The sequence below is a fragment of the Hemitrygon akajei genome, chromosome 24 (assembly GCF_048418815.1).
Source record: "Hemitrygon akajei chromosome 24, sHemAka1.3, whole genome shotgun sequence".
Lineage (NCBI taxonomy): Eukaryota > Metazoa > Chordata > Chondrichthyes > Myliobatiformes > Dasyatidae > Hemitrygon > Hemitrygon akajei.
Window position 1 is genome coordinate 46,360,434 of NC_133147.1, and position 24,848 is coordinate 46,385,281.

Here is a 24,848-nt window from a genome sequence, read left to right on the forward strand (position 1 = left end):
CCTCCCTCCCGACCTCCTCCCTCCCGACCTCCTCCCTCCCGTACGGCCGGGGGACCCGACCCTCCTCCCTCCCGTACGGCCGGGGGACCCGACCTCCTCCCTCCCTTACGGCCGGGGGACCCGACCATCCTCCCTCCCGACCTCCTCCCTCCCGTACGGCCGGGGGACCCGACCTCCTCCCTCCCGTACGGCCGGGGGACCCGACCTCCTCCCTCCCGTACGGCCGGGGGACCCGACCTCCTCCCTCCCGTACGGCCGGGGACCCGACCTCACTCCCTCCCGTACGGCCGTCGGACCCGACCCTCCTCCCTCCCGTACGGCCGGGGGACCCGACCTCCTCCCTCCCGTACGGCCGGGGGGACCCGACCTCCTCCCTCCCGTACGGCCGGGGGACCCGACCTCCTCCCTCCCGACCTCCTCCCCTCCCGTACGGCCGGGGGACCCCGACCTCCTCCCTCCCGACCTCCTCCCTCCCGTACGGCCGGGGGACCCGACCTCCTCCCTCCCGTACGGCCGGGGGACCCGACCTCCTCCCTCCCGTACGGCCGGGGGACCCGACCTCCTCCCTCCCGTACGGCCGGGGGACCCGACCTCCTCCCTCCCGTACGGCCGTCGGACCCGACCTCCTCCCTCCCGTACGGCCGTCGGACCCGACCTCCTCCTCCCGTACGGCCGGGGGACCCGACCTCCTCCCTCGCGACCTCCTCCCTCCCGTACGGCCGGGGGACCCGACCTCCTCCCTCCCGTACGGCCGGGGGACCCGACCTCCTCCCTCCCGACCTCCTCCCTCCCGTACGGCCGGGGGACCCGACCTCCTCCCTCCCGTACGGCCGGGGGACCCGACCTCCTCCCTCCCGTACGGCCGGGGGACCCGACCTCCTCCCTCCCGTACGGCCGGGGGACCCGACCTCCTCCCTCCCGACCTCCTCCCTCCCGTACGGCCTCCTCGCTCCCGTACGGCCTCCTCGCTCCCGTACGGCCGGGGGACCCGACCTCCTCCCTCCCGACCTCCTCCCTCCCGTACGGCCGGGGGACCCGACCTCCTCCCTCCCGACCTCCTCCCTCCCGTACGGCCGGGGGACCCGACCTCCTCCCTCCCGACCTCCTCCCTCCCGTACGGCCGGGGGACCCGACCTCCTCCCTCCCGTACGGCCGGGGGACCCGACCTCCTCCCTCCCGTACGGCCGGGGGACCCGACCTCCTCCCTCCCGTACGGGCCGGGGGACCCGACCTCCTCCCTCCCGTACGGCCGTCGGACCCGACCTCCTCCCTCCCGTACGGCCGTCGGACCCCGACCTCCTCCCTCCCGTACGGCCGGGGGACCCGACCCTCCTCCCTCCCGTACGGCCGGGGGACCCGACCTCCTCCCTCGCGACCTCCTCCCTCCCGTACGGCCGGGGGACCCGACCTCCTCCCTCCCGTACGGCCGGGGGACCCGACCTCCTCCCTCCCGACCTCCTCCCTCCCGTACGGCCGGGGGACCCGACCTCCTCCCTCCCGTACGGCCGGGGGACCCGACCTCCTCCCTCCCGTACGGCCGGGGGACCCGACCTCCTCCCTCCCGACCTCCTCCCTCCCGTACGGCCGGGGGACCCGACCTCCTCCCTCCCGACCTCCTCCCTCCCGTACGGCCGGGGGACCCGACCTCCTCCCTCCCGACCTCCTCCCTCCCGTACGGCCGTCGGACCCGACCTCCTCCCTCCCGTACGGCCGGGGGACCCGACCTCCTCCCGACCTCCGACCTCCCGTACGGCCGGGGGACCCGACCTCCTCCCTCCCGTCACGGCCGGGGGACCCGACCTCCTCCCTCCCGACCTCCTCCCTCCCGTTACGGCCGGGGGACCCGACCTCCTCCTCCCGACCTCCTCCCTCCCGTACGGCCGGGGGACCCGACCTCCTCCCTCCCGGCCTCCTCCCTCCCGTACGGCCGGGGGACCCGACCTCCTCCCTCCCGACCTCCTCCCTCCCCGTACGGCCGGGGGACCCGACCTCCTCCCTCCCGACCTCCTCCCTCCCGTACGGCCGGGGGACCCGACCTCCTCCCTCCCGTACGGCCGGGGGACCCGACCTCCTCCCTCCCGACCTCCTCCCTCCCGTACGGCCGGGGGACCCGACCTCCTCCCTCCCGACCTCCTCCCTCCCCGTACGGTCGGGGGACCCGACCTCCTCCCTCCCGTACGGCCGGGGGACCCGACCTCCTCCCTCCCGACCTCCTCCCTCCCGTACGGCCGGGGGACCCGACCTCCTCCCTCCCGTACGGCCGGGGGACCCGACCTCCTCCCTCCTGACCTCCTCCCTCCCGTACGGCCGGGGGACCCGACCTCCTCCCCTCCCGACCTCCTCCCTCCCGTACGGCCGGGGGACCCGACCTCCTCCCTCCCGTACGGCCGGGGGACCCGACCTCCTCCCTCCCGTACGGCCTCAGGGGACCGTACACCCGCCCACAACGTCCACAGACCCAATGGGACCCCCACTCGTTCCCATTCACTCCCACCAGCCACATTCCTGCTGCTGGTGTCTCTGGGCTCTGGCCACCTCAGTATCCCTGCTGCATTTACCTTTCAGGGTGTTTGTCCACTCAGCGGACCCTCCAGATAGATGTCTGTACTCCACACAACTGAAGGATGCTGTCCACAGCATTGTGTGAGTAGGGGACTGAGAATGGGGAGCAAAGGTGGTAGAGGGGGGTGAGTACGAGGGAGGAGGGGGGTACATGGCGGGGGACAAGGACTGAGCACGAAGGAGAAGTGGAAAGGGGGAGTGAGAGAGAAATTGATGATGTGCGTGTGGGAAATGGGCAAAATTTGACCGTCTCATCTCCTCCCCTCCAAAACACTCAGCTACGTCCGTGGGGTTTGTCATCGTTACTCTGGCCAATGGGACCATATCCATCTTCAAGAGGAGCATAGGTAGGCCTGTAGGAGTCAAAACAACCCCTCTTCCCCTCCTTCCACCGACGCTGCCCTTTTCCAACACTTCCTCCCCATTTCCCAACCTTTCTCCCCTCAACTACCCCCTTGCTCCACTCTTCCACTCTCTTTCCCCCACCCTACTCTCCCCCACCCTCTCTCTCTCTGCCCTCCCCCCTCTCTCCCCACTCCCCGTTCCTATATCTCTCTCTCCCGTCACCGTCTCCCTCTCCCCCCCCATCTCTGTCTCTCTCTCTCTCCCCACTCCCCATCTGTCTCTCTCTCTTGCTTCCCCAATGCCTCTCTCCCCTCCCCATCTCCCACCCTCCCCTCTCCCTCTACCCTCTTCACTTTCTCTACCCCTTCATCTCGCTCTCACCCCCACATTTTTTCTCTCTCAGAAGGATTCTGGGACACAACTGCTGCTCACACTGTGGACTTGGGGAATCCTCGACACCCAGTGCTGTGTGCTGTTGCTGTTTTCGGACGGGTCTGGTGCGGCTACGGGAACCGAGTCTATGTGATCAACCCACGGGTCAGCAAGATTGAGGTGAGAATTCCTCATCCCAGTAGTGTGATGGGACAGTGCGGAGGGAGATTCACTCTGTGTCTGACCCCGGGAGTGTGTGATGGGACGGTGCGGAGGGAGATTCACTCAGTGTCTGACCCCGGGAGTGTGTGATGGGACGGTGTGTGGAGGGAGTTTCACTCTGTGTCTGACCCCAGGGAGTGTGTGATGGGACGGTGTGGAGGGAGCTTCACTCTGTGTCTGACCCCGGGAGTGTGTGATGGGACGGTGTGGAGGGAGATTCACTCTGTGTCTGACCCCGGGAGTGTGTGATGGGACGGTGTGGAGGGAGCTTCACTCTGTGTCTGACCCCGGGGTGTGTGTGATGGGACGGTGTGGAGGGAGCTTCACTCTCTGTCTGACCCCGGGAGTGTGTGATGGGACGGTGTGGAGGGAGATTCACTCTGTGTCTGACCCCGGGAGTGTGTGATGGACGGTGTGGAGGGAGCTTCACTCTGTGTCTGACCCCGGGAGTGTGTGATGGGATGGTGTGGAGGGAGTTTCACTCTGTGTCTGACCCCGGGAGTGTGTGTTGGGACGGTGTGGAGGGAGATTCACTCTGTGTCTGAGCCCGGGAGTGTGTGATGGGATGGTGTGGAGGGAGATTCACTCAGTGTCTGACCCCGGGAGTGTGTGATGGGACGGTGAGGAGGGAGATTCACTATGTCTGACCCCGGGAGTGTGTGATGGGACGGTGAGGAGGGAGATTCACTCTGTGTCTGACCCCGGGAGTGTGTGATGGGACGGTGTGGAGGGAGCTTCACTCAGTGTCTGACCCCGGGAGTGTGTGATGGGACGGTATGGAGGGAGATTCACTCTGTGTCTGACCCCGGGAGTGTGTGATGGGACGGTGTGGAGGGAGCTTCACTCTGTGTCTGACCCCGGGAGTGTGTGATGGGATGGTGTGGAGGGAGATTCACTCTGTGTCTGACCCCGGGAGTGTGTGATGGGACGGTGTGGAGGGAGATTCACTATGTCTGACCCCAGGAGTGTGTGATGGGACGGTGAGGAGGGAGATTCACTCAGTGTCTGACCCCGGGAGTGTGTGATGGGACGGTGTGGAGGGAGCTTCACTCTGTGTCTGACCCCGGGAGTGTGTGATGGGACGGTGTGGAGGGAGCTTCACTCTGTGTCTGACCCCGGGAGTTGTGTGATGGGACGGTGTGGAGGGAGATTCACTCTGTGTCTGACCCCGGGAGTGTGTGATGGGACGGTGTGGAGGGAGATTCACTATGTCTGACCCCGGGAGTGTGTGATGGGACGGTGAGGAGGGAGATTCACTATGTCTGACCCCGGGAGTGTGTGATGGGGACGGTGTGGGAGGGAGCTTCACTCTGTGTCTGACCCCGGGAGTGTGTGATGGGACGGTGTGGAGGGAGATTCACTATGTCTGACCCCAGGAGTGTGTGATGGGACGGTGAGGAGGGAGATTCACTCAGTGTCTGACCCCGGGGAGTGTGTGATGGGACGGTGAGGAGGGAGATTCACTATGTCTGACCCCGGGAGTGTGTGATGGGACGGTGTGGAGGGAGATTCACTCTGTGTCTGACCCCGGGAGTGTGTGATGGGACGGTGAGGAGGGAGATTCACTCAGTGTCTGACCCCGGGAGTGTGTGATGGGACGGTGTGGAGGGAGCTTCACTCTGTGTCTGACCCCGGGTGTGTGTTGATGGGACGGTGTGGAGGAGCTTCACTCTCTGTCTGACCCCGGGAGTGTGTGATGGGACGGGTGTGGGAGGGAGCTTCACTCTGTGTCTGACCCCGGAAGTGTGTGATGGGACGGTGTGGAGGGAGATTCACTCTGTGTCTGACCCCGAGAGTGTGTGATGGGACGGTGTGGAGGGAGATTCACTCTGTATCTGACCCAGGGAGTGTGTGATGGGACGGTGTGGAGGGAGCTTCACTCTGTGTCTGACCCCGGGAGTGTGTGATGGGACGGTGAGGAGGGAGATTCACTATGTCTGACCCCGGGAGTGTGTGATGGGACGGTGAGGAGGGAGATTCACTCTGTGTCTGACCCCGGGAGTGTGTGATGGGACGGTGTGGAGGGAGATTCACTCAGTGTCTGACCCCGGGAGTGTGTGATGGGACGGTGTGGAGGGAGATTCACTCAGTGTCTGACCCCGGGAGTGTGTGATGGGCCGGTGTGGAGGGAGCTTCACTCTGTCTGACCCCGGGAGTGTGTGATGGGATGGTGTGGAGGGAGATTCACTCTGTGTCTGACCCCGGGAGTGTGTGATGGGACGGTGTGGAGGGAGCTTCACTCAGTGTCTGACCCCGGGAGTGTGTGATCGGACGGTGTGGAGGGAGTTTCTCTCTGTGTCTGACCCCGGGAGTGTGTGATGGGACGGTGTGGAGGGAGATTCACTCTGTGTCTGACCCCGGGAGTGTGTGATGGGACGGTGTGGAGGGAGCTTCACTCAGTGTCTGACCCTGGGAGTGTGTGATCGGACGGTGTGGAGGGAGCTTCACTCTGTCTGACCCCGGGAGTGTGTGATGGGACGGTGAGGAGGGAGATTCACTCTGTGTCTGACCCCGGGAGTGTGTGATGGGACGGTGTGGAGGGAGATTCACTCTGTGTCTGACCCCGGGAGTGTGTGATGGGACGGTGTGGAGGGAGATTCACTCTGTGTCTGACCCCGGGAGTGTGTGATGGGACGGTGTGGAGGGAGATTCACTCTGTGTCTGACCCTGGGAGTGTGTGATCGGACGGTGTGGAGGGAGCTTCACTCTGTCTGACCCCGGGAGTGTGTGATGGGACGGTGTGGAGGGAGATTCACTCTGTGTCTGACCCCGGGAGTGTGTGATGGGACGGTGTGGAGGGAGATTCACTCAGTGTCTGACCCCGGGAGTGTGTGATGGGACGGTGTGGAGGGAGATTCACTCTGTGTCTGACCCCGGGAGTGTGTGATGGGACGGTGTGGAGGGAGCTTCACTCTGTGTCTGACCCCGGGAGTGTGTGATGGGACGGTGTGGAGGGAGCTTCACTCTGTGTCTGACCCCGGGAGTGTGTGATGGGACGGTGTGGAGGGAGATTCACTCTGTGTCTGACCCCGGGAGTGTGTGATGGGACGGTGTGGAGGGAGATTCACTATGTCTGACCCCGGGAGTGTGTGATGGGACGGTGAGGAGGGAGATTCACTATGTCTGACCCCGGGAGTGTGTGATGGGACGGTGTGGAGGGAGCTTCACTCTGTGTCTGACCCCGGGAGTGTGTGATGGGACGGTGTGGAGGGAGATTCACTATGTCTGACCCCAGGAGTGTGTGATGGGACGGTGAGGAGGGAGATTCACTCAGTGTCTGACCCCGGGAGTGTGTGATGGGACGGTGAGGAGGGAGATTCACTATGTCTGACCCCGGGAGTGTGTGATGGGACGGTGTGGAGGGAGATTCACTCTGTGTCTGACCCCGGGAGTGTGTGATGGGACGGTGAGGAGGGAGATTCACTCAGTGTCTGACCCCGGGAGTGTGTGATGGGACGGTGTGGAGGGAGCTTCACTCTGTGTCTGACCCCGGGTGTGTGTGATGGGACGGTGTGGAGGGAGCTTCACTCTCTGTCTGACCCCGGGAGTGTGTGATGGGACGGTGTGGAGGGAGCTTCACTCTGTGTCTGACCCCGGAAGTGTGTGATGGGACGGTGTGGAGGGAGATTCACTCTGTGTCTGACCCCGAGAGTGTGTGATGGGACGGTGTGGAGGGAGATTCACTCTGTATCTGACCCCGGGAGTGTGTGATGGGACGGTGTGGAGGGAGCTTCACTCTGTGTCTGACCCCGGGAGTGTGTGATGGGACGGTGAGGAGGGAGATTCACTCTGTGTCTGACCCCGGGAGTGTGTGATGGGACGGGTGTGGAGGGAGATTCACTCAGTGTCTGACCCCGGGAGTGTGTGATGGGACGGTGTGGAGGGAGATTCACTCAGTGTCTGACCCCGGGAGTGTGTGATGGGCCGGTGTGGAGGGAGCTTCACTCTGTCTGACCCCGGGAGTGTGTGATGGGATGGTGTGGAGGGAGATTCACTCTGTGTCTGACCCCGGGAGTGTGTGATGGGACGGTGTGGAGGGAGCTTCACTCAGTGTCTGACCCCGGGAGTGTGTGATCGGACGGTGTGGAAGGAGTTTCTCTCTGTGTCTGACCCCGGGAGTGTGTGATGGGACGGTGTGGAGGGAGATTCACTCTGTGTCTGACCCCGGGAGTGTGTGATGGGACGGTGTGGAGGGAGCTTCACTCAGTGTCTGACCCTGGGAGTGTGTGATCGGACGGTGTGGAGGGAGCTTCACTCTGTCTGACCCCGGGAGTGTGTGATGGGACGGTGAGGAGGGAGATTCACTCTGTGTCTGACCCCGGGAGTGTGTGATGGGACGGTGTGGAGGGAGATTCACTCTGTGTCTGACCCCGGGAGTGTGTGATGGGACGGTGTGGAGGGAGATTCACTCTGTGTCTGACCCCGGGAGTGTGTGATGGGACGGTGTGGAGGGAGATTCACTCTGTGTCTGACCCTGTTTTTCTTTTCATATAAAATCACTTTATTATGTTAAGAAGAAAAAGATTGCAAGCGATATAATTGTTCCTCTGGAATGTTAATTCATGTGTGGAGCTGAAACAGATGGGGAAACCTTAAATGCATGCTCTGCATCTGTATTTCCTCAGGAGACAGTACGGAGTGTATAGAAGTGAGGCAAAGCGATATCAACTTCATGACATGACTGCAGAGATTACAGAGGAAGAGTTGTTTGCTACCCTGAGGCAATTCTGGGTGGATAAATCCCCGGGGCCTGAGAAGCTGTTTCCTCAGGGTCTGAGGGAGACAGTGCAGAAATTGATGTAGTCCTAGCAGAGATCCTTAGTGGCAGGTGAAATCCCAGAGGATTGGAGGAGAGCCAATGTTGTTTTGCTGTTTAAGAAAGGCTGTAAACATAAACCAGGAAATTGTAGGCCGGTGAGCCAGACATCAGCTGTGGGAAAGTTATCGGAAGGTTTCTAAGCAACCGGATACTTAAGTATTTGGATAGACATGGACTGATTATGGATAGTAGATAGGGTCGGAAAGAGAGCTTTAGGTACATTGGCCTTTATAAATCAAAGTATGGATTATAAGAGTTGGAATGTAATAGTGAGGTTGTATAAGGTATTGGTGAGGCTAAATTTGGAGTATTGTGTGCAGTTTTGGTCACCAAATTACAGGAAGGATATTAATAAGGTTGAAAGAGTGCAGAGAAGGTTTACAAGGATGTTGCCGAGACTTGAGAAACTGAGTTACAGAGTAAGGTTGAATAGATTAGGACTTTATTCTCTCAAGTGTAGAAGAATGAGGGGAGATTTGATAGAGGTATATAAAATTATGATGGATACAGATAGAGTGAATACAAGCAGGCTTTTTCCACTGAGGCTAGGGGAGAAAAAACAGAGGACATGGGTTAAGGGTGAAGGGGGGAAAACATTAGGCAGGGGCTTCTTCACAGAGAGTGGTGGGAGTGTGGAATGAGCTGCCAGATGAGAGGTGTATGGAGGGATATGGGCCAGAGGGACGAGGCAGAAAACTGGTTTAGTACAGCCGGAGAAGGGCCAAAAGGCCTTGTTTCTGTGCTGTAATGTTCTATGGTTCTATGATAGTCAGCATGGCTTCATGCATGTCTAACCAATAGAACAGCACAGCACAGGCCATTCGGCCCACAATGTTGTGCCGACCCTTAAACCCTGCCTCCCATATAACCCTCCACCTTAAATTCCTCAATATACCTGTCTAGTACTCTCTTAAATTTCAATTTTAAATTTGTATCTGCCTCCACCACTGACTCAGGCAGTGTATTCAACACACCAACCACTCTCTGAGTAAAAAACTTTCCTCTCCTTACCTTAAAGCCATGTCCTCTTGTACTGAGCAGTGGTGCCCTGGGAAAGAGGCGCTGGCTGTCCACTCTATCTATCCTCTTAATATCTTGCATACCTTTATCATGTCTCCCTCATCCTCCTTCTCTCCAGAGCGTAAAACCCTAGCTCCTTAATCTCTGATCATAATCCATACTCTCTAAACCAGGCAGCATCCTGGTAAATCTCATCTGTACCCTTTCCAATGCTTCCACATCCTTCCTGTAGTGAGGCGACCAGAAATGGACACAGTACTCCAAGTGTGGCCTAACCAGAGTTTTATAGAGCTGCATCATTACATCGCGACTCTTAAACTCTATCCCTCGACTTATGAAAGCTAACACTCCATAAGCTTTCTTAACTACCCTAACTTGAGGCAACTTGCAGGGATCTGTGGACAAGTACCCCCAGATCCCTCTGCTCCTCCACACTCCCAAGTATCCTGCCATTTACTTTGTACTCTGCCTTGGAGTTTGTCCTTCCAAAGTGTACCACCTCACACTTCTCTGGGTTGAACTCCTCATCTGCCACTTCTCAGCTCACTCCTGCATCCTATCAATGTCTCTCTGCAATCTTCGACAATCCTCACCACCACCAACCTTTGTGTCGTCTGCAAACTTGCCAACCCATCCTTCTACCCCCACAGCCAGGTTGTTAATAAAATCATGAAAAGTAGAGGTCCCAGAGGACTTATCCGTCCTAATGTATTTTAACAACTCCAACAGCTCCTCTCCCTTACTATCAACATGCTCCAGAACATCAACCTCACTCATATTGTCCTCACTGTCATCAAGTTCCCTCTCAGTGGTGAATACCGAAGAGAAGTATTCATTGAGGACCTCGCTCACTTCCACAGCCTCCAGGTCTTATCTTCACTCCTGTCAACCTTTTGTTCTTCACATAATTGAAGAATACCTTGGGGTTTTCCTTTACCCTTTTCATGCCTCCTTCTTGCTCTCCTCAGCCCCTTCTTAAGCTCCTTTCTTGCTACCCTATATTCCTCAATAGACCCATCTGATCCTTGCTTACTAAACCTCATGTACGCTGCCTTCTTCCACCTGACTAGATTTTCCACCTCACTTGTCACCCATAGTTCCTTCACCCTACCATTCTTTATCTTCCCACTGGGACAAATTTATCCCTAACATCATGCAAGAAATCCCTAAACATCGACCACATGTCCATAGTACATTTCCCTGCAAAAACATCATCCCAATTCACACCCGCAAGTTCTAGCCTTATAGCCTCATAATTTGCCCTTCCCCAATTAAAAATTTTCCTGTCCTCTCTGATTCTATCCTTTTCCATGATAATGCTAAAGGCCAGGGAGTGGTGATCACTGTCCCCCAGATGCTCACCCACTGAGAGATCCGTGACCTGACCCGGTTCGCTCCTAATACTAGATCTAGTATGGCATTCCCCCTCATCGGCCTGTCAACATACTGTGACAGGAATCCGTCCTGATGCACTTAACAAACTCTGCCCCATCTAAACCCTTGGAACTAATCAGGTGCCAATCAATATTAGGGAAGTTAAAGTCACCCATGATTACAACCCTGTTATTTTTGCACCTTTCCAAAATCTGCCTCCCAATCTGCTCCTTGGTATCTCTGCTGCTACCAGGGGGCCTATAGAATACCCCCAGTAGAGTAACTGCTCCCTTCCTGTTCCTGACTTCCACCCATACTGACTCAAAAGAGGATCCTGCTACATTACCCACCCTTTCTGTAGCTGTAGTAGTATCCCTGACCAGTAATGCCACCCCCTCCTCCCCTTCCCCCCCCCCACTCTGTCCCTTTTTAAAGCACTGAAATCCAGGAATATTGAGAATCCATTCCTGCCCTGGTGCCAGCCAAGTCTCTGTAATGGCCACTACATCATTATTCCAAGTATGTATCGAAAGCTCTCAGTTCATCACCTTTGTTCCTGATGCTTCTGGCATTGAAGTACAGGCAGTCCCCGGGTTACATACGAGTTCCGTTCCTGAGTCCGTCTTTAAGTTGGATTTGTACTTAAGTCGGAACAAGTACATCCAGTATTATTTAGCGTCAGTTAGTCAAACGTTTGTCTTAGTATATAGTATATATTTTACCTTTCTATACATATAAAACATTTAAGAAACGTATGTATTCCAGTAATTAAACCACTGCGTTGCTTAGTAATAATTGTAGCTTTCATCGGGGCAGGGCCTTTCACGAGCTTCATTATTCTCACTTTATCCGTTATCCTTTAAAATTGTTCCGATCGTTGACCAACTGTAGCCTAACACTTTTCCAATGACCGATGGCGTTTTACCTCTTCCAAACGCTTTATATTTTCCACTTTATTTTCAATCGCGATCGCTTCCCGTCAACGGAACAGAAACACTGCGGGCGGCGGCTCCCGACCTCCACCACGCTGAATTCCCCGGGTCCGCACTGAGACAGGCTAAATGGGACAAGTGGGGGCTGTGGCTGGGTTTGTGTATTTGATCCTCCACAATATTCTGCGTTGGGAATTTAAACTGGAGGTGGCAGGTTTGTTTTTAACACGGTCGAGTTGCGAGCTCGACATCAACCTGGCACGGATGGTACGGGAGTCACTGGATCGAAGTCGGGAACCTCTGATCTCACTGCGCCAGCAGCCGACTGGAATGGTGGGGGGGGGGGGGTCAGGGTGAATCTTACTAAGAAAAATTTAAGCCAATACAAAGTTAAACTCTCAACACAGTGTCAACGGCAACGACTTAAAATGGCAGACAACGTTCTCCTTCCTTGGTTCGTAAGTATGAGTTGTCCATAAGTCGGACGTTTGTAACTCGGGGACTACCTGTACACGCACTTTAGCCCTTCTACCTTACTACCTTTACACCCTTTATTCTGCTTCTCTTTCCTCAAAGCCTCTTTATATGCTAGATCTGGCTTTACTCTATGCACTATGTTTGCAGCTCTCGCATGACCCTTATCCTCCTCCACCTCACCACCTGCTCTAACACTCTGGTTCCCTTCCCCCTGCAAATCCAGTTTAAACCCCCCGGAGCAGCACTAGCAAACCTTCCCGCAAGGATGTTAGTCCCCTTCCATTTCAGGTGCAACCGTCCCGTCGGAACAGGTCCCACCTTCCCTGGTAACAAGGCCCAATTGTCCAGAAACATTAAGTCCTCCCTCCTGCATCAACTCCTTAGCCACATATTTAGCTGCATTATTTTCCTCTTTCTATCCTCACTAGCAATCTTAGAGAGTTTTTCGAGGAAGGTTACCAGGAAAGTGGATGAAAGCAAGGCAGTGGATGTTGTCGACATAGACTTTAGCAAGATATTTGATCAGGTACCACATGGGAGGTTGGTCAGGAAGGTTCAGTCTCTCGGCATTCAGAATGAGATAGGGAAACTGGATTAGACATTGGCTTTGTGGGAGAAGCCAGAGAGTGGTCGTAGAGAGTTGCCTCTCTGACTGGAGGCCAGTGACCAGTGATGTGCCACAGGGATCAATGCTCTGTCCTTTGTTTTTTGTCATTTGTAACAATGATCTGGATGATACTGTGGTTAACTGGATCAGAAAATTTGTGGATACACCAATTTGGACAGTGAGGAAGGCTATCGTGGCTTGCAGAGGGATCTGCATCAGCTTGAAAAATGGGCTGAAAAATACCAGATGGAATTTAATGCAGACAAGTGTGCAACACGCACTTCGGTAGGACCAAAGGGAGCAGTATAACAAAGGGATGTGGGAATACAGGTACATAATTCATTGAAAGAGGTAAGCTCTTGGCATAGAGAAAGCTTTCGGCACATTGGCCTTCATTAGTCAACGTACTGAGTACAGGAGATGGGTTATCATGTTGAAGTTGTGTAAGATGTTGGTGAGGCCTAATTTGGAATATTGTGTACAGCTTAGGTCACCTACCTACAGAAAAGTGTAAACAAGTTTGAACGATTTCAGAAAAGATTTACAAGACTGTCACCAGGTCTGGAGGATAGTAGGGCTATGGCCTCGGTGCAGATTGGTGCGAGGAGGCAGTTTAAATGGACTGGGTGTTTCTGTGCTGTACCTCCCTCTGACTCTACGACCCCAGGGAGTGTATAATGGGACAGTGCAGAGAGAGCCTCACTCTGTATCCCACTCTCTCTTGTAGCGATGGTTTGAGGTAACACCGGAGGAGGCTCAGGTCCAACAACTGTCCAGGTCAGGAGAAGGGGTGTGGGTCTCCATGAGGAACGATTCCCATCTCCGGCTTCTCCACAGCCTCTCCGGGGGAAATTCTGCAAGATGTGAGCTGGAACCTCTGATCCGCCACATGTTCGGTGAGGGAGACAGTAGATGATGTTTGGGGAGAATAATTGGGGAATGTACGGGGAGGGGGTTTGGGAGGATAATTGGGGACGGTACGGGGAGGGGGTTCGGGAGGATAATTGGGGACGGTACAGGGAGGGGGTTTCAGGAGAATAATTGGGGACAATACGGGGAGGGGGTTCGGGAGGATAATTGGGGACGGTACGGGGAGGGGGTTCGGGAGGATAATTGGGGACGGTACAGGGAGGGGGTTCGGGAGAATTGGGGAATGTACGGGGAGGGGGTTCGGGAGGATAATTGGGGATGGTACGGGGAGGGGGTTCGGGAGGATAATTGGGGACAGTACGGGGAGGGAGTTAGGGAAGATAATCGGGGAATGTATGGGGAGGGGGTTTGGGAGGATAATTGGGGACGGTACGGGGAGGGAGTTAGGGAAGATAATCGGGGGAATGTATGGGGAGGGGGTTCGGGAGGATAATTGGAGACGGTACAGGGAGGGGGTTCGGGAGGATAATTGGGGACGGTACGGGGGAGGGGGTTCGGGAGGATAATTGGAGACGGTACAGGGAGGGGGTTCAGGAGGATAATTGGGGAATGTACGGGGAGGGGATTCAGGAGGATAATTGGGGACGGTACGGGGAGGGGTTTCGGGAGAATAATTGGGGATGGAGGGCATAATGGGTCTTTGGGGGGAATATTCCAAGACCTGACAGCGATGCAATGATTGTAGCGACAGTAAGTTTTGGAGGAAAATAACGAGCTGGGAAAACTAATTTCTGACAAAAATGGGGAATGGCATGGATGGGCCATGTTGGGGTTGACAATTAGGATGGGGAAAGTAATTGTGGATGGGACAGCTTGGGGGTGTTGGGTGGCCCATAAAACCCATCTGACTCTCTTCCCCCTTACCCCCCACTCTCCTACCACTCCAACTTCCTACCTACACCTCTCTCCATTTCTACCCATTCCCACCTAAATATTCACCTTCAAACCTGCCTGCACCCGCTCACCTTCCACAACTCTGCTCCCCAGGTCCAGCACCACTGCGTCCCGAACGACCACCTCATCACCACCCTCCTCGCCCACCGAAACCGCCTCTGGATTGGCACAGCAGGAGGGACCCTCCTGTCCCTTCCCCTCTCAGACGGTAGGTAGAGAGCGGAGCAGACAGGTTGTAATGCAGGAGAGATGGGTCAATGAGGGACAGTGGGGATGCATTTAGTAACACAGGGTGATGGGGAGAGGGGTCACTGAGGGACAGTGTGAGGGAGCTGGGGGAGGGGGGTCACTGAGGGACGGTGTGAGGGAGCTGGATTAACGTCAGAAGGGATACAGTCAGTGACACCGGGCGATGGGGGAGAGGGGTCACTGAGGGAGGGTGTGTCGGAGCTGGGGGAGAGGGGTCACTGAGGGACAGTGAGGGAGCTGGGGGAGAGGGGTCACTGAGGGACAGTGTGAGGGAGCTGGGGGAGAGGGTTCACTGAGGGACGGTGTGAGGGAGCTGGATTAACGTCAGAGGGGATACAGTCAGTGACACCGGGCGATGGGGGAGAGGGGTCACTGAGGGACGGTGTGAGGGAGCTGGATTAACATCAGTGGGAATACAGTCAGTGATATAGGGCGATGGGGGAGAGGGGTTACTGAGGGACGGTGTGAGGGAGCTGGATTAACGTCAGAGGGGATACAGTCAGTAACACAGGATGATGGGGGAGAGCGGTCACTGAGGGACGGTGTGAGGGAGCTGGATTAACGTCAGTGGGGATACAGTCAGTGGCACAGGGCAATGGGGAGAGGGGTCAATGAGGGACGGTGTGAGGGAGCTGGATTAACGTCAGTGGGGATACAGTCAGTGATACAGGGCAATGGGGTGAGGGAGCTGGATTAACGTCAGTCGGGATACAGTCAGTAACACGGCGATGGGCGAGTGGGGTCACTGAGGAACGGTGTGTGAGGGAGCTGGGGGAGAGGGGTCACTGAGGGACGGTGTGAGGGAGCTGGGGGAGAGGGGTCACTGAGGGACGATGTGAGGGAGCTGGATTAACGTCAGAGGGGATACAGTCAGTAACACAGGACGATGGGGGAGAGCGGTCACTGAGGGACGGTGTGAGGGAGCTGGGGGAGAGGGGTCACTGAGGGACGGTGTGAGGGAGCTGGATTAATGTCAGTGGGGATACAGTCAGTGATACAGGGCGATGGGGGAGAGGGGACACTGAGGGACGGTGTGAGGGAGCTGGATTAACGTCAGAGGGAATACAGTCAGTAACACAGGGCGATGGGGGAGAGGGGTCACTGAGGGATGGTGTGAGGGAGCTGGATTAACGTCAGTGGGGATACAGTCAGTGGCACAGGGCAATGGGGAGAGGGGTCAATGAGGGACGGTGTGAGGGAGCTGGATTAACGTCAGTGGGGATACAGTCAGTGATACAGGGCGATGGGGGGAGAGGGGACACTGAGGGACGGTGTGAGGGAGCTGGATTAACGTCAGAGGGAATACAGTCAGTAACACAGGGCGATGGGGGAGAGGGGTCACTGAGGGACGGTGTGAGGGAGCTGGATTAACGTCAGTGGGGATACAGTCAGTGGCACAGGGCAATGGGGAGAGGGGTCAATGAGGGACGGTGTGAGGGAGCTGGATTAACGTCAGTGGGGATACAGTCAGTGATACAGGGCAATGGGGTGAGGGAGCTGGATTAACGTCAGTCGGGATACAGTCAGTAACACGGCGATGGGCGAGCGGGGTCACTGAGGGACGGTGTGAGGGAGCTGGGGGAGAGGGGTCACTGAGGGACGTGTGAGGGAGCTGGGGGAGAGGGGTCACTGAGGGACGGTGTGAGGGAGCTGGGGGAGAGGGGTCACTGAGTGACGGTGTGAGGGAGCTGGGGGAGAGGGGTCACTGAGGGACGGTGTGAGGGAGCTGGATTAATGTCAGTGGGGATACAGTCAGTGGCACAGGGCAATGGGGAGAGGGGTCAATGAGGGACGGTGTGAGGGAGCTGGATTAACGTCAGTGGGGATACAGTCAGTGATACAGGGCAATGGGGTGAGGGAGCTGGATTAACGTCAGTTGGGATACAGTCAGTAACACAGGGCGATGGGGGAGAGGGGTCTCTGAGGGATGGTGTGAGGGAGCTGGATTAATGTCAGAGGGGATACAGTCAGTGACAGAGGGCGATGGGGAGAGGGGTCACTGAGTGACGGTGTGAGGGAGCTGGGGGAGTGGGGTCACTAAGGGATGGTGTGAGGGAGCTGGGGGAAAGGGGTCACTGAGGGACGGTGTGAGGGAGTTGGAATCACGTCAGTGGGGATACAGTCAGTGACACTGTGAGGGGTCAGTGAATAATATTTCTTGGTGTTCCAATTTTTTTGCAGAGCGTGAGACTGAACCTGTCTTCAATGGAACTGCTTCCGGACCAGAGGTTCCCCTTAACGGCAAAGGACCCCATCAGCAGCCCACCTTCTGCCAGTCCTCCCAAGCACAGATCTGTTTCCACGGACACAAGGGTCCCGTTCGGTTCCTCGTCGCCATCTCAGGTAGGACTGTTGATGTGTCGGATGCTGTTGTTACATACCCCGTAACGGGTTAAAAGCACCAGCAGAAACCTGGAGTCTGGTGTTGCTATAAACAAAACACTATTTATATAGACTCTACCAATAATCGTAAACTTAAAACCTGATAAACCAAGGATTAACAGTGTTAGGCATTTATAAGCATCTCTAGGTGTGAGTATATATTTCTCAAGCTGATTCCAGCTTAGGTGGTAAATGATACGGTCCAATGATGGGATGTGAGAAAGTTCAGTTCAATGCATGAGGTTGCTGTTGTTGGTAAGAGAGCGAGATTTGTAATCCAAAGACGTATGTTGTGAGAAGGCAATTACATCGATGTTCCACGATAGCAATGCGAAATAACATTAGCAGTAGGTTTTTTCTTCGAAGTTGTTCTACTCCACACACAAAGTATCACTAACAGTGATCTTCAACATGTATCCTTTCAACACAAGTGGTACCACACCGGAATTCAGCTACGGGACATCTCAAAGTGGTGGCCGCAGGATACTCAAACAGAATCCACGTATGGATTATCACCAACAGTAGCTCATCACAAAAAGGGGACCATCTTCAAGGGAACCACCACCCAGGCAAGGGTCGACACACATGTGGTATTCACAGGTTTCCCCACTCCTGTGGATTAACTAAGTGACAATTACACTTTTGTAGCCGAATGGAAACAAACTCATCTTACGGGCAACTTGGAGAGTCCAAACAGTGATCTCTTTGGCACCAGGTTTCTTCTGTTTCAAACCTTCCTCTCCCCTCTTCTCTTCCTGCAAACTTGTTCTAGTTGCAGAAACTTGTGAGAGTCATTTATCAATACTCAGGATTGATCTCAACTCACCCCTCTTGGGCTACTGAAAGTTTAAACCAGCGTCCCCGTTCACTGGTGTCTTCCATTGACCGAACCCATCTTGACTCTAAACTGTGTCTTTCTGTGTGTCGTCATACATTCAAAACACGCTGCAGGAAAAATGTAAACAATCGCTGCTCACCATGGCAACCCAGCAATTCTGCGGTCAGTAGAAATCCAAAAGTCAATCTCATTCTCCCGGCGTGTTAAAGTGACAGACCACAGAAAAAATGAATCCTAGGGGTACATAACTGTGTACATGGACACTTGGGGAAATGAGGAGTGTTCCCTCACACTCCTGACCCGTAGACAGTGGAGGGTGATGTGTCAGATGCTGTGTAAATGAACTAACCCCATCTTCCCATCCCCATTCTCTCCACTCTCCTCTCCTGCACTTCCCCATCACCCATTTTGCCCTCTCCTTTTCCATTCCGCTCCTCCCCCACATCCCCCATTTTTTTCTCCGATTTCTGTTACAGGCAGCCTGGAGCCCATCGATGGTCCCAGAGATGTTCTCACCCAGACGCAGAGTGGGGAGGGGTCAACCTCACTGATTCTCAGTGGAGGGGAGGGATACATCAACTTCCGAATTGGTGAGGGAGCCAGCTCAGTTCCAGTACTGCACAGGCATCTATACTAACCGCATTGCCAAACTAACTAATCCCTTCAACCTACCTAATGTCTATCTCCCTCCCTTCCTGTAAATCCAACAGCCTCTTCAGCACCCATATTGTATCTGCCTCCAACCCTCCAGCAGCATTGTGTAAGATGCCCCTCACATCTCTCTTGAACTTCTCCCCTTTCACCTTAAATCATATATGTCAAACTCAAGGCCCGCGGGCCAAATCCGGCCCACGGTTGAATTATCTTTGGCCCGCGAGATAATATCTAATTACTATTAAAGCTGGCCCCAGTAATCGAAGCGCCTAAGGCGTATGATATGGCTAATGCTGAGTTTATTCAAGTACCAGGTTTTCAGGGTTTTTAGTGTTTATTCGGCAGTCTTCTTCATAAGAAACTGAATTTGAAAAGTGAAACACTTTGTAGTTATAGCAGAGACTGAGACACATGAGAGCAGGCTGAAAAAACGGAGGCAACGAAAGCTGCGTTCGCACGCGTCCGACTGATCCGGCCCGCATGAAGCTGCATTTTGCTCAATCCGGCCCGTGACCTAAAATGAGTTTGACACCCCTGCCTTAAATGCTTGCCCTTTGGTATTAGACATTTTCACCCTGGGGAAACAGATACTGTCTGTCTACTCTCTGTGCCTCCCGTAATCTTATAAACCTCCATCAGGTCTCCCCTCAGCCTCTGTCACTCCAGAGAATACATGTCAAGTCACTCCGCAGCTGTACAAAACCCTGGTCAGACCACAGAGGATTGTCTGCAGTTCTGGTCTCCTCGTTCCAGGAAGGGTGGTGGCTTTGGAGAGGGTGCAGAAGAGGTTCACCAGGATGCTGCCTGGATTAGTGAGGGTGCAGAAGAGGTTCACCAGGATGCTGCCTGGATTGGAGAGGGTGCAGAGGAGGTTGACCAGGATGCTGCCTGGATTAGAGAGGGTGCAGAAGAGGTTCACTAGGATGCTGCCTGGATTAGAGAGGGTGCAGAAGAGGTTCACCAGGATGCTGCCTGGATTAGTGAGGGTGCAGAAGAGGTTCACCAGGATGCTGCCTGGATTGGAGAGGGTGCAGAGGAGGTTGACCAGGATGCTGCCTGGATTAGAGAGGGTGCAGAGGAGATTCACCAGGATGCTGCCTGGATTGGAGAAGGTGCAGAGGAGATTTACCAGGATGCTGCCTGGATTAGAGAGGGTGCAGAGGAGATTTACCAGGATGCTGCCTGGATTGGAGAGGGTGCAGAGGAGATTCACCAGGATGCAGCCTGGATTAGAGAGGGTGCAGAGGAGATTCACCAGGATGCTGCCTGGATTAGAGAGGGTGCAGAGGAGATTGACCAGGATGCTGCCTGGATTAGAGAGGGTGCAGAGGAAATTCACCAGGATGCTGCCTGGATTGGAGGTGCAGAGGAGATTCACCAGGATGCTGCCTGGATTGGAGAAGGTGCAGAGGAGATTTACCAGGATGCTGCCTGGATTAGAGAGGGTGCAGAGGAGATTTACCAGGATGCTGCCTGGATTGGAGAGGGTGCAGAGGAGATTCACCAGGATGCTGCCTGGATTAGAGAGGGTGCAGAGGAGATTTACCAGGATGCTGCCTGGATTAGAGAGGGTGCAGAAGAGGTTCACCAGGATGCTGCCTGGATTGGAGAGGGTGCAGAGGAGATTCACCAGGATGCTGCCTGGATTAGAGAGGGTGCAGAGGAGATTCACCAGGATGCTGCCTGGATTAGAGAGGGTGCAGAAGAGGTTCACTAGGGTGTTGCCTGGATTAGAGAGGGTGCAGAAGAGGTTCACCAGGATGCTGCCTGGATTAGAGAGGGTGCAGAGGAAATTCACCAGGATGCTGCCTGGATTAGAGAGGGTGCAGAGGAAATTCACCAGGATGCTGCCTGGATTGGAGGTGCAGAGGAGATTCACCAGGATGCTGCCTGGATTGGAGAAGGTGCAGAGGAAATTCACCAGGATGCTGCCTGGATTGGAGAAGGTGCAGAGGAGATTCGCCAGGATACTGCCTGGATTAGAGAGGGTGCAGAGGAGATTGACCAGGATGCTGCCTGGATTGGAGAAGGTGCAGAGGAGATTTACCAGGATGCTGCCTGGATTGGAGAGGGTGCAGAGGAGATTCACCAGGATGCTGCCTGGATTAGAGAGGGTGCAGAGGAGGTTCACCAGGATGCTGCCTGGATTAGAGAGGGTGCAGAAGAGGTTCACCAGGATGCTGCCTGGATTAGAGAGGGTGCAGAGGAGATTCACCAGGATGCTGCCTGGATTAGAGAGGGTGCAGAGGAGATGTACCAGGATGCTGCCTGGATTAGAGAGGGTGCAGAGGAGGTTCACCAGGATGCTGCCTGGATTAGAGAGGGTGCAGAGGATATTCACCAGGATGCTGCCTGGATTGGAGAGGGTGCAGAGGAGATTCACCAGGATGCTGCCTGGATTAGAGAGGGTGCAGAGGATATTCACCAGGATGCTGCCTGGATTGGAGAGGGTGCAGAGGAGATTCACCAGGATGCTGCCTGGATTAGAGAGGGTGCAGAGGATATTCACCAGGATGCTGCCTGGATTGGAGAGGGTGCAGAGGAGATTTACCAGGATGCTGTCTGGATTAGAGAGGGTGCAGAGGAGGTTGACCAGGATGTTGTCTGGATTAGAGAGGGTGCAGAGGAGATGTACCAGGATGCTGCCTGGATTGGAGAGGGTGCAGAGGAGATTGACCAGGATGCTGCCTGGATTAGAGGGCAGGAGCTACAAGGAGAGGTTGGACAAACTTGGGTTATTTTCTCTGGAGTGACAGAGGCTGAGGGGAGATCTGATAGAGGTTTATAAGATAATAAGAGGCACACATAGAGTAGACAGACTGTATTTGTTCCCCCAGGGTAGAAATGTCAAAAATCAGAGGGCATGTGTTTAAGGTGAGAGGGGAGAAGTTCAAAGGAGATGTGCAGGATATTTATTTTAACACCGAGTGGTGGATGCATGAAATTCTCTTCCAGGGTGGTGGTGGAGACAGATACGATAAGGCGTTTAAGAAGCTGTTAGGCAGAAACATAAATCTGCAGGGAACAAGGGAAATGGACATCAAGTACGGGGATCGGAGGGAGGTGGATGTCACATACAGGAATCGGAGGGAGGTATACGGGGATCGGAGGGCGGTGGATGTCACATACAGGAATCGGAGGGAGGTATACGGGGATCGGAGGGCGGTGGACATCACATACGGGAATCGGAGGGTGGTATACGGGGATCAGAGGGCGGTGGATGTCACATACAGGAATCGGAGGGAGGTATACGGGGATCGGAGGGCGGTGGACGTCACGTACAGGAATCGGAGGGAGGTATACGGGGATCGGAGGGCGGTGGATGTCACATACAGGAATCGGAGGGAGGTATACGGGGATCGGAGGGCGGTGGACGTCACATATGGGAATCGGAGGGTGGTTGACATTGTGTAAATGGAAGGAATTAGTTTAGTTGGGCACAACCTTGTGGGCAGAAGAGTCTCTCCCTCTGGTGTCCTGATCTGCGTTTATCAACGGGTGAAGTTTAGGGGACAGAGTTAAAAAAACAGAGAGGCGTGGGTCAGGCAGTCAGTGTCGGCAGATCACCTCATCTCCTCCCTCTTCCTCCTTCCCTAAGAACTGACCACTGTGCCCTTTTCTACCCTGTCAGGAGACGATACCAGTGCCTCAGAGACCGGCAGCAGGCTCCTGAAATCAGACCGCAGTCACCTCATCGTCTCAGGGATCGGCACGTGAGGACAGGAGTCACCCTCTGAGACCTGTCCTTCTCCCCCCCCCCGCCCCACACCCCCCCACTATGGATGTGGCTAGATACTGGCCTCACGTTCTTCTCACTACAGAAAGGGTTAATGTGTTTCCTCCACCCCTCCCCCATGGGATGCATCAGTAGTCTCCCCTACCCCTCTCTAGGGAAGGGGTTAATATGTGCCAGCCATCTCTCTGGGTGAAGGGATTAATAATTAATGTGTACGGATATCACTCCCTCCAAGGAGGGATTAATTTTTTCCTTTCTATTTTTCCTCTTTGTCTCTCTGTCACCTTAGGTACTGCACCCTCACTAAGTAAGGGTTAACGTGTGAGGGTATCAGTCCCTGTCGTGGTGGGGTCAACATGTACAGGGCTGTGGCAATTTTAAATCAAATATTATTCTCTTCCACCCCCCCCCCCCCCCCAAGTTGGCGAAGTTACTGGAACCCGTGGGAGGAGCACACATAACAGGCATTATTACTTCCCGAGGTTATTTGGAGACACTTCCTCAGAATCTTCATTCAGAGATGGCCTCAAACCTCATCTCCCTCCCAACTAACTGGCCCAAAATCGCCTGTTCAGAGACAGTCCCTTAACTGGACATCATAAACAGAGGGGACAGGGAAGTAAAATTTGGAAACATTCCACAACTTTGACTAACATTGTCACCATTGCTTTTGAGTTATTCTGTAAATCTATGGTATTTATACATGTATTCACACTCCCTCGTGGAGTTTCTGGCACTTTCCAGATGGTACTAGAGCAGAGTAGGTATTGATTGCCTGGCATTCCGATCTCCTCCGAGATGTTTTCTTAACCCACCACAGCACCTTTGCCAGTATTTTTGGAGACACTCCCTTACATTGAGTCAGTATGTACCCACGTCCCTTACCTTCGCAGATGCCCCGTGATGGGTAAAATCTTGACTGGTCGCTTGGTTTGTCTTGATATGATTTAGAGACGCCGCCTAATAATTGTGCTTTACAGATTCTTGCCAATAGCAGTAAAAATAGGGATCGCCAGACTTAATTGGGCATGTTCCCTACTCTAAACCTGCACCTTCTGCTGTCTTAAAGGGATCTCCTCATTGTGAATGCCCTTCCCTTCACTCAAATGGCATTTAGAGACAGTTCCTACCCAGTGTTGGGGGGGTGGTAGGAGAGGGTATTACCTCTCGCTCCCCTTCACTAGTGATCATCCCAGGACAGAATTCTGCCCCCCCCCCCCCCCAGAGGGATGCATTCCAAAGTGAAATCGCCATCTCCATCCCATTTGTCCAGGTGCACGGCTGTTGAGACAGTTGTTTCCCAGACGGTTCCCTGTACAGTCTATTTTTCTAATCAAAATAAAAATGTTAAGTATTTTTCAAGGTATTCGGGATTTCTTATTTTTGGCTCCATCACAAATTCTCAGGTTCAGACACAAAGTGAAGCCCCCTCCACACCGTCCCATCACACACTCCCGGTGTCAGACAGAGTGAATCTCCCTTCACACCGTCCCATCACACACTCCCGGTGTCAGACAGAGTGAATCTCCCTCCACACCGTCCCATCACACACTCCCGGGGTCAGACTCAGAGTGAATCTCCCTCCACACCGTCCCATCACACACTCCCGGTGTCAGACAGAGTGAATCTCCCTTCACACCGTCCCATCACACACTCCCGGTGTCAGACAGAGTGAATCTCCCTTCACACCGTCCCAACACACACTCCCGGTGTCAGACAGAGTGAATCTCCCTTCACACCGTCCCATCACACACTCCCGGGGTCAGACACAGAGTGAATTTCCATCCACACCGTCCCATCACACACTCCCGGGGTCAGACACAGAGTGAATCTCCATCCACACCGTCCCATCACACACTCCCGGGGTCAGACACAGAGTGAATCTCCCTTCACACCGTCCCATCACACACTCCCGGGGTCAGACAGAGTGAATCTCCCTCCACACCGTCCCATCACACACTCCCGGGGTCAGACACAGAGTGAATCTCCCTCCACACCGTCCCATCACACACTCCCGGGGTCAGACACAGAGTGAATCTCCCTCCACACAGTCCCATCACACACTCCCGGGGTCAGACACAGAGTGAATCTCCCTTCACACCGTCCCATCACACACTCCCAGGGTCAGACAGAGTGAATCTCCCTTCACACCGTCCCATCACACACTCCCAGGGTCAGACACAGAGTGAATCTCCCTCCACACAGTCCCATCACACACTCCCGGGGTCAGACACACAGTGAAACTCGCTCCACACCGTCCCAACACACACTCCCGGTGTCAGACAGAGTGAATCTCCCTTCACACCGTCCCATCACACACTCCCGGTGTCAGACAGAGTGAATCTCCCTTCACACCGTCCCATCACACACTCCCGGTGTCAGACAGAGTGAATCTCCCTCCACACCGTCCCATCACACACTCCCGGTGTCAGACA

The 24,848-nt window shown here is 55.0% G+C and overlaps 1 protein-coding gene across 1 annotated transcript in view; it reads left to right on the forward strand.

The window, feature by feature from the left end:
• Window positions 1-23,777, forward strand: part of LOC140716049 (C-Jun-amino-terminal kinase-interacting protein 3-like) — a 94,025-nt gene extending 70,248 nt beyond the window's left edge. Inside the window, exons 18-25 of the mRNA XM_073028725.1 lie at window positions 2,566-2,643; window positions 2,841-2,909; window positions 3,311-3,459; window positions 13,458-13,626; window positions 14,648-14,762; window positions 16,985-17,146; window positions 18,500-18,613; window positions 22,309-23,777. Coding sequence (XP_072884826.1) covers window positions 2,566-2,643; window positions 2,841-2,909; window positions 3,311-3,458 — 295 coding nt within the window. The 3' untranslated portion in view covers window position 3,459; window positions 13,458-13,626; window positions 14,648-14,762; ... (1 more) ...; window positions 18,500-18,613; window positions 22,309-23,777. The remainder of the gene's footprint in view (window positions 1-2,565; window positions 2,644-2,840; window positions 2,910-3,310; window positions 3,460-13,457; window positions 13,627-14,647; window positions 14,763-16,984; window positions 17,147-18,499; window positions 18,614-22,308) is intronic.
• Window positions 23,778-24,848: the final 1,071 nt, after the last annotated feature.